Source organism: Nicotiana tomentosiformis, chromosome 2 (assembly GCF_000390325.3).
Source record: "Nicotiana tomentosiformis chromosome 2, ASM39032v3, whole genome shotgun sequence".
Lineage (NCBI taxonomy): Eukaryota > Viridiplantae > Streptophyta > Magnoliopsida > Solanales > Solanaceae > Nicotiana > Nicotiana tomentosiformis.
The window spans coordinates 135,581,196-135,591,241 of record NC_090813.1 but is presented as its reverse complement, the minus strand read 5'-3'; the positions used below and the strand labels follow the sequence as shown (position 1 = coordinate 135,591,241).

Below are 10,046 nucleotides of genomic sequence, written 5' to 3'. Positions count from 1 at the left end.
TTTATAGGTACAAATTATTAAAAATAGAACTTATTTGAATGCGCAAATGAAATCGGTTGATAAATTTGGCAACGGATTCCATAATCCCATTAGTTAACTTCTAGTCAGTTGATTCGTCTCCATAGGGAAATTACCATTTACCAATTGATTGACAATCTGTTGGCAAAATTGCGCGTATATCAGTTCTGTTGGTAAATTTGCAAAAGAATTTCATGCTCCTTGATAATTTACTAACAGAATTGCAATAAATAAATAAATAAATACTAACACAATTGCTAGCATATCCCCAAAATATGAAACCTTAAGTCAAAACCAGACAATGAAGAAAAATGTAAACCTCAATTTGCCGGAACAGTTGATAGATAATATGCTAGCTAGATATGCTTTGAAATTTGTACCCTGCTATATATGCCATTATGAAATTTCAATTGGTTTCTGGTATAAGATATATATAGAATGAAAAAGAAAATAATGAAGTCGCTAATTAAGAAGTATGGCTGATTAAACTTGTCTTTAAATCTTGTATAATTTCATCACAAGTTGATCTGCATTGCTTGGGTAACAGACAAGTCGTCGCTAATTGTGGTAACTTGTCCAAGATGAGTTCCCCATCCAAAGCCAATACTCTGCACATTCATTGAATCTTAAACAGATCAGCAGACAAAAACCAATGCATGTATATTTTGTCAGCATTGCACATTTACACTTGATGCTTTTTAAACAGATACGTGCTTATTAAATAAATAAATATATATATATATATATATATATATATATATATATATATATATATATATATATATATATATATATATGCGAATCCAGAAATTAAAGGTGGCGGGTGTCACATTTTCTTTAATGTACACCTTATTTTGACTATGAAGTTTTTTAGAAATATATATTCTGTTCGGTTCGATCTCTTTCGAATTTATTAAGTCAACTTAATAGATTTTTGATATGCAATTATGAAAATTACCTCTTTTATACCAAGAAACAAATAGAGTCAACATTTTCAACAAACAATCATATCTCTATTATTAACAACACAAGTTAAAACAATATTTTCACTAGGGGAATCCTTTCCTATATATCAAAAATAAATATTCACAAGTAAAATTAATATTAATATTTTTTATTTAGAGAATCACGTCCTCTCTATTAAAACATCTTCGATAAGGGAATTACACCAATTTAGAATAAGAATAATAGAAAAAGCATCTCTAATAGCTATTATATGCTACATAAGTAAATGTAAAACTAGATAAACTACAAGTTCCAAAAATTAAATCCATAAATTTCATGTTTTTCTCTATGCAATGCGTACCAAATTTTCATTATAATTTAGAAGTAAAAAGATTTAAACTCAGATACAACCATAGAAAAGTGCAAAATTTTATGATATAATAAACAAAAGAAATTTATAAAAAATATATTTGATCTCAATCCAAAATTCTTATTGGGACCCAAGTTTTTATGTTTTGGAAGAAGAAAACTCACATATATGAGATTAAGAACAATAATTATATTTACACGTCGAATGTTTACACCAAATCATGTCAATATATCATGGTTAAGTGATAAATTAACGTGAGAATGTATATTAATTAATTATAGTTTAGTGTTAACCGTATTTGTGAATACATGTGTCATGTATTTATTGGTGTGCGAGTAAGTATTTACCTCGAAATATGAGCCTTACACCCAAGAAAAGCTTGCAAAATGCATTTTCAGCCATGACACTTTTGTCTAGTTTGAGACTACGGGTGGCAGGATTAAATATTTAACCTTATTTTAAAGAAATTCAACATATGTATATATAAATTTTGTCAATCTAGTGAGTGTCATACCACCCCAACTTAAGGGGTGGATCCGCCACTATATATATATATATATATATATATATAGTTTTTCAAAAGTTTATTTATATAATTTATAAATATTATACGAAGAAAAGATTTTGAGATCGTACGTCTAGACTTGCTGGCGAGCATGTAGATCCGACCATGCCTAGCCCCGTTACAAAAGGAAGTTACTACTTGAATTGGAGACACATGTCAAATTTAAAATAAAAGGCTAAGATTTAATTGACTAAAACAAGAGCCCTAATCATGGTTAGAATCATTAATTTCTTCCATATTTTTGCTCCTAAATTTTTTTGCAGCCCCACAATTCTAGTTCCAAAGTTATCTCTTTCCTAAATATGTTACAAACTTTTCTTTTCTTCCTGTAGTAGTTTAGACCATTAATTTGACCCACATAAATTAGTAGTAGTGCAAAAAAATATTAAAATAAATATTGAAAAGTTAGTTCCATGCACATCAAGATTTTCCTCCCAAGAGAACGTGAAACAAATTTGGGAAAATCCACAAGTTGTGATAAAATCGCTTCAAATATAAAAAGACTTAATTAGCTGGTGGCAAACTCCAATCATATCACATTTCTCATCGTTTCTTTTTCTTAAAAATAATATAGTAGTTTTGCAAACTTTTTTGGACCTTAATAAAGTAAATTCATTTTGGATGAAAATTTTGTTTTGAGATTAATAATTATAATCGTTGCATTCGAAATACTTTTGGGTAATTATAGTCTACTTTTAAAGTAAGGTGAAACACATTACATGAGAGTAACAAACATTGTACAAGAAAAGATCGATAAACTAAAGTCATTGTTTAAAATAAATATATTTAGGAAAGAGATAATGAAAAGCTAGAATTGTGAGATTATAAAAATATTTGAGAGAAAAGATATAGAAGGAATTAATTATCTAACCATGGTTAGAGTCTTGCTAATAGTCAATTAAATCTTAGCCTTTAATTTTAAATTATAACATGTGTCTTTAAACCAAGTAGGAACTTGAAAAAATGGAGACAATAATTGGAAAAATATTAGTGGATATCGAAGAGTATTGAAGTTTTAACACTAACATTGTAAATAATGTTGATATTATCAGTACCTTTAAATGGTTCATAACAGGTTATTAATTATCATATTTTGTAAGAGTTACCTATTTTCTTAGGTTGACTTAATCTTATGATATGAGAAATACACAGCCATTGTTCAAAACTAAAACTTTATTTGTGTACGGTAATATGTTCATTAATGTTAGAGTCTACATACCGACTAACTACAATTTTTCAAAATTAATTTGGTCAAATGAGGAGCTTTTTCATGGGTCCTAAATCTTTTGTCAAAAATTTACGGAAAGCAAAATTTGATGATAGTATAAGGAGCACAAGATACACAAAAAAGGGAATTGAAGAAAGATAAGAATGCTGCCTTTTATTTGAAAACATACCCGTTGAGTTTGCAAGCAATGTAGGAATCCACAAATTGTTGAGTGTTCCGTAGGCTCAAACTCCCACAAAGCTTGTAATACTTCTGCAGATAATATTTCTGATGTTGGTTTTCGGCAAGAAAGAATTCATATTTAATTTCTTTCGAGAATGGAGTAATCTTTGTAAGAATCCTCCTATTAAGCTTCATTTGCCGCCTTATCTTTGACTCCTGTGCTTGTTTCCTCTCTTCTTCTGTTGAACAGAATATTGCTGATCTCAAGTGCGTACTTAACCCGAAATTCTGCATAATAGTACATGCCTCACATATAAGTTTAAACTTCTACTTTCCTCTCTTTCATTTTATAATATAACGGGTTAGACTGGGTACTATGTTTTTCTCATAAATAAAGAAAGATTTTGGGCACATACCAAAATTATTTTTAGAACTTATGATCCTAAATATGTCATCAATTTTTATAATTATATATGGGAGCATGTCGTTAAGTGTATAATGGGGATTTTGGACTTAACGAATTTCATTTTTTAAGAATAAATTAAGAAGTGAAGTGTGTCGTATAAATGGAATCAGAGAGAAAGTTAAGAGTAGAGGAGATGAGATACTGACAAGGAAATGTTTATTGGTTGGATCATGAATTTTCCAGAAAAAATCACAAAGAGATGTGTAAGAAATGACTCTCTTGTCATATGTGATCTTCACTGCTTCAGTATGACCTGTTGTTCCTTTAGAGACCTCTCTGTAAGAAGGTTTCCTTGTAGTTCCTCCACTGTATCCAGTTGCTGTTTTTACAAAGTAGAGGAGAAAAATAGTGATTGATAATTACCTATACATGAGAAGTGAGAGATCGACCGTTGAAGCATGAGAGACCATCAGTCAGAACCCTAATACCCAGAGATCATTGCATTTGACCCTTGTATGTCGAATATTAATGATAAAGCCAGCTAATGTCATCATGCTTGTTCCGAGTTGAAAGGTAACGAGAGAAAATCAGATGAATTAAAGTTTCACGCTTTGGTCTGTTACTCCAGGATTACGGATTTTGAAATCATACTGTGAAAATGGAAAGAACAACAAGATTTGAAGTACATGAGCAAAATGGACAACCATGAATGCCATGGATTTGAAAGATCACAGGCGATTTAAGGTTTCATCATTGGGGTTAGGGTTTGAATTTGAGGATTTCAAATTTGATTGATGAAAGGGGAAAGAGTTCAGCGGGAGTCGCGGATGCATGAGACAGTAGAGATGAATCTCTGAGTGATTTGAGACCTTGCACGAATTTGTGCAAGGTTCTCTTAATTGACTAGGTGATGCGAGTTGAGAGAGTAGAGAGGAAAAGGAAATAAGGGGCGGGTGAGTATGGATGGAAATGATTTAGGGCTGAGAAAGGGGTTGGCCGTCTCTCAATTAAGAATGAGGGAGTTGATCTTTTAGATCAACGGTCCTGGTATTTTGGTGTTAAAACTTTTTATGGGGAATTTTGATGGCCGTTGGATTTATGTGATCTAATGGTCGAGATTAAATCTTTGGGCACTAAAATTTAAAGAGGAAATAGGGTTAAAAATTGTGGTCTGTTGATCTAAGAAACATACAGCCCAGATTTGTTGTGTTTGTTTTGTGAGGGTGGGAGACGGGTGACGTGGCAGAGTTCGATTTGTCTAATGGTGATGTCAAGGATTGCCAAAGTGGAGAAAGGGGGGAGGTTATTGGACTGGGTATTTTCGTACTGGACTTGGTGATTTGGGCCAAAATCAATTTAAATGGTAGCCCATTTGTGTTTTGGTTATGAATTGCAATTATAACCTTTTAACCCTTTTTGAAATTAATTTAAATACACTTAATTATTTCCAATAAAATATAGTAAAATCATAAATATCAAATATACTACTAATTATTGTAATTAATTATTTATAAAATATTTTGTTTTTTTCTAAATTATAACACTAATTTGGAATTATTAATATAGTAATTTAATTAATCAGGAATTAAGGAATAATTCTTCAAATCAATTATAAAGCCAAAGTGATATATTTTAAAAGTTATTTAATGATCTTGAAATAATAAATATATTTGTAATTACATAATCCCAATACTAAAATTATTAATTTCGAAAATAATACTGAGTTAATTTGTAAAAATAGGTACTATTGATAGAAAATGCTTTCAAAATATTCATTCTAAATATTGAAGTATAAATAAATTAATTTCAAAAGGGAGGGTCAAAATTGGCTGTCAACAGTTGCCCCTCTTTGACTGGAGATGATGAAAGAGTTTTCGGGCAAAGAAATTGAACCAATGCTAATTTTGCCCCGACTTTAGGCATACATTACGGGAAAGGCACGAAGATTATGGCCTAGGATATTCTGGGAGAAATTTTGGAGAGTTGGGGCCGAATTCTGGTTTTGAATTGCTTACATACCTCGGGCTTAACGAGTATCAGGTCTCATGTTGTTCTTGAGTGAAGACTTTGAGGAAGCGATGCTCACAGGAATTACCCCAGTATTGTATTATGACGATAATGCGAGTCGGAAGATTCGACACTCATGAAAGCTTTACATTTGAGGCTTGACTTGAAAGATTTGAAAAATAGAGTTCTACTAATCATCTTGAGCTCAGATCCCTGGCCCACGAATGAGTTTGTTGTCCCTCATAGCATTGTAGTTTGGTTTTCTTCTTAGAAGGAGTTCCATGTTGTGATGTTTGTACCTATAAAAAATGAAATAAAAACATATCCATATATTATAATGCACAATATATTAAGATGTGGTGTAAAAGATGCATAAATGATGATGCATGGCTACCAGTGAGCCGTTAATTGGGATTGGGATGACGAGATACTAGAATTTGACTCGATTTTTTTGCCGGGCTGTGTATCGTTCTGCAACTATCAGAGCATTAAGTCTCCTCATGTAGGGAGTAGTTGTAGAATGCATATTTGCTTGTTGGGAGAGTTTTGCATTGAAAAGTGTCTCTGCTTGTTGGGAGAGCTTGACTTGCAAAGTGCGTCTCTACTTATTGGGAGAGCCTTGCAATGAAAAGTGTCTCCGCTTGTTGGGAGAACTTGATTTGTAGAGTGTGTCTCCGCGTGTTGGGAGAGCTTTGCACTCAAAATGTAAAGTAATCTTTGCTTGGGAGCGATTGACTTGCCAAAAACATAATCATGCCTGAAGCTGCGCGAGCAAAATATCAAAACATTCAATATAATAACAAAGAAAAAGAAAAGCATGTCAAAGATATACTCTTGACTGCGAAGCTAAGTTACGTCCATCGATTGGTGAGGTTTGCGACTGTCTATTCTGGCCTCCGATGTGACGGAGTGGCGGTGCGTATTATTCCGTTGACAGTGAACAATTTGCTATATACAAGGCTTCGTTTGGCGAAACTGATGTTTGATTCGTACAGAATCAATTGAGCTGATGATTTGTAATATACATGGCTATAATTGGTGAAGTCGGCGACTCGTTTTGTACAAGGTGCTCCGATTGGTTGAGCAGACGGTTTGCTATTTACAGTATGGCTTTTTCGCATCAGCCATCTGAATCAAAGATACCTGCAAAGGATTCAGGAATTAGTTTTAGTTATACCAGAAAAAATTTAGACAAACGAAGAGGGGTGATATCCTTAGAGAGTGGAGGATCCGTCATTTGCCTCAGTGAATTCCCAACATTTCCTTGCGTCCTGTTGGCCCTGCACTCAAAGAAAACTTCTTAGTGGGAGGGGGGTTGGTTTGTGTCGACCACAATATTTGTTTTGTCCCGACCCTTGATATGATTACGCCATGAAGTTCAGTAGGTGGAACAAATTCCTATGTTTTTAGAAAACATTTTTGAAAATCTCGATTTTATGGCAAATTTTAGATTATGACATGCTTTGAAAGGTTCTCTGAACGCAAGCATTGCATCTTGAAAGCTCTATCCTGTTGATGTTGATCTTCTATGATGCTTCTGACAATGCGGCTGCTTGCCGTTACGACTGCATCCTAATTCGAACTATTGCATTACAAAGGTTTTATAAGGTTATGACCGAACGATTTCACGTTGCCAATATATCCAAAATAGAAACAAGTCTGAACGTAGCTCGTGGATGATGATAAAAATAGGATAAATATGACCGAGCCTGACTCAGGCAGCCTACGTATCCAAATGGAATCAGGTCAATACGTAGTTTGATTACAATAGATGCAAAATGATGAGATTAAGAATGAAATTTCCGAGTCTGACTCAGACTACCTACTTATCAAAATGGAATCATGCCAGAACGTAGTCCAATTACAAAAGACGACTGAATCCACTGAGGATTGCCTACGTATTCCTTCCCCTGGAAATCAATCCTTGGCATAGTTCCGGACAACATACAAAATGATATTTGGATTTGCTATTACAAAAGAAAGGAGGGAGAGAAACTGAACCCTACGTGCGTTGCCTACGTATCCCTCCATGGGAAGTCAGGTTGAACATAGTTCTCTTGCAGTAAAGCCTAACTCTATTACCTTCAAATATAGTATCTCTTGATTGCATCTGAGTTGATGGGCTTCATGTTGACTCTTCCATCCATTCTCTTTTCATCAATGAGTATGAGTTGCTCTTGTCTAACCCGTATCCACTCTACATAGTCTAACTTGGCCTCATGGATGACTCTTAAGTATGGTATCTCGACCTCTGTGGGTATCACATCTTCGGTGCTATATACTAGCATGTTGCCCCAGTGGATATTCTCATGGTGGTCCGATATCCCAGTAAGACAAAAGATAACTTCTCGTGCCATTGCCTGTGATAGTCCACTATCTTTTTCAGAATTCTTTTGATATTCTTGTTGGCTGCCTCAATTGCTCCATTCATTTGTGATCTGTAGGCTGTGGAGTTGCGGTGGACAATTATGAATTTCTCACTGATTTCCCCATGAGATCACTATTGAGGTTAGCTGCATGGTCAGTGATGATTGACTCAGGTATCCCAAATCGGCACACGATGTTATTTCAGACAAAATCCGTCACTACCTTCTTTATGATGACTTTTGAAGGTAGATGGTTTTACCCATTTAGTGAAGTAGTCTATGGCTACCAAGATGAAGCGATGCCCATATAATGCAGCGGGCTCTATAGGTCCAACCACGTCCATGACCCAAGCGGCGAACGGCCAAGGCGAACCCATCACATTCAATTTAGTGGGCGGAACACAGATAAAACCCCCGTGGATCTGGCGCTGGTGACACTTCTGCACGTAGCAGGTACTATCACTTTCCATGGTCATCCAAAAGTTTCCAGCTCTCATGATCTTCTTGGCTAATGTGAAACCGTTCATGTAGGGTCTGCACGTTCCTGCATGTATTTCTTCCAATAATCTAGTTGCCTCGGCGGCATCTACACATCTCAACTAACCCATGTCTGGGGTCTGCCTATACAGGACTTCCCCGTTAAGGAAAAAGTGATTGGATAACCTCCTGAGTGCTTGCTTATGACTATTAGTATCCTTCTCCGGGTACTCTATTGTTTCGAGGAATATTTTCATAGCGTGGTATCATGGTTTACCGTCTTGCTCTTTGTCTGCATGAAAGCATAAGGATATTGATACCTGATCTCTACCTCGATAAGGTCAATGTAATTCTTGTCTAGATGCTGAATCATGGATGATAGAGTTGCAAGGGTGTTGGCGAACTCATTCTGGATCCTAGGATCATGCTTGAATTAAATCTTTGTGAACTTCTTGCACAACTCTTTTACATAGTGCAGGTACGAAATGATCTTGACATTTTTGGTAGACCACTCCCCTTGGACTTAGTGTATTAATAGATCGGAATCCCCTATGACCAAAAGTTCTTTGATGTTCATGTCGACTGCCATTTCGATCCCAAGGATGCATGCTTTGTATTCAGCCATATTATTGGTACAAGGGAATCTTATCTTTGCGGATGCTGGATAGTGCTGTCTGGATTCCAAAATTAGGACTGTCCCAATTCCTTAGCCTTTGAAGTTTGCTGCTCCATCGAAAAACATTCTCCATCTAGGGTATTACTCTGCAATATCCTATCCGGCGAATAGTACCTCCTCGTCAGGAAAGTACATAGTGAGCGGCTCGTAATCCCTATCCATTGGATTCTCTGTAAGGTGGCCGGCTAAAGCTTGCCCCTTGATAGCCTTTTGGGTTATGTACACAATGTCAAATTTGCTGAGGAAACTTTTTCCATTTAGCTTGCTTTCCGGTAGGCATTTGCTTCTGAAAGATATAGTTGAGCGGGTCGACCCGAGATATCAAATGAATAGTGTATGTTGACATGTACTGCCTTAATTTCTGGGTGATCCAAGTCATAGCACATCAAGTGCGCTCTATCAAAGTGTATTTGGCCTAGCATGATGTGAACTTCTTACTTAAGTAGTAGATGGCCTGCTCCTTTCTCCCAGTTTTGTCATGCTATCCCAACACACATCCAAATGCATTATCCAAGATTGACAGATACAATAACAATGGCTTCCCGGGCTCGGGGAAACCAGTACTGGTGAATTTGATAAATATATCTTAATTTGGTTGAAGGCTTTCTTACACTCTTGCATCCACTTTGTGGCAACATCCTTTTTCAGAGCTTGAAGATAGGTTCACAAATTAATATAGACTGGCTATGAAACGACTGATATAATTCAGTCTACACAGGTAAATCATCACATATTTCTTACTCTTGGGCGGTGGCAACTCCTGAATGGCTTTGATTTTTGATGGATCCAATTCTACCCCTTTTCTACTTACAATGAAGCCTAACAA

The 10,046-nt window shown here is 35.3% G+C and overlaps 1 protein-coding gene across 1 annotated transcript; it reads right to left on the bottom strand.

Moving 5' to 3' along the window:
- Positions 1–320: 320 nt before the first annotated feature.
- On the bottom strand, positions 321–4,079 carry LOC104102991 (uncharacterized). The gene is made up of 3 exons (XM_009610853.3): positions 3,901–4,079; positions 3,296–3,576; positions 321–626 (listed from the first exon to the last, which is right to left on the bottom strand). The coding sequence occupies exons 2-3, from the start codon at positions 3,481–3,483 to the stop codon at positions 485–487; spliced, it is 330 nt and encodes a 109-aa protein (XP_009609148.1). The 5' UTR covers positions 3,484–3,576; positions 3,901–4,079; the 3' UTR covers positions 321–484.
- Positions 4,080–10,046: the final 5,967 nt, after the last annotated feature.

Excerpts from the sequence above, each read along its gene's own strand:
- LOC104102991 (XM_009610853.3), bottom strand. The coding sequence starts at position 3,483 with ATGAAGCTTAATAGGAGGATTCTTACAAAGATTACTCCATTCTCGAAA. Across the intron at positions 627-3,295 it reads ATTGCTTGCAAACTCAACGG|AGTATTGGCTTTGGATGGGG; the intron begins GTATGTTTTCAA and ends ATGAATGTGCAG.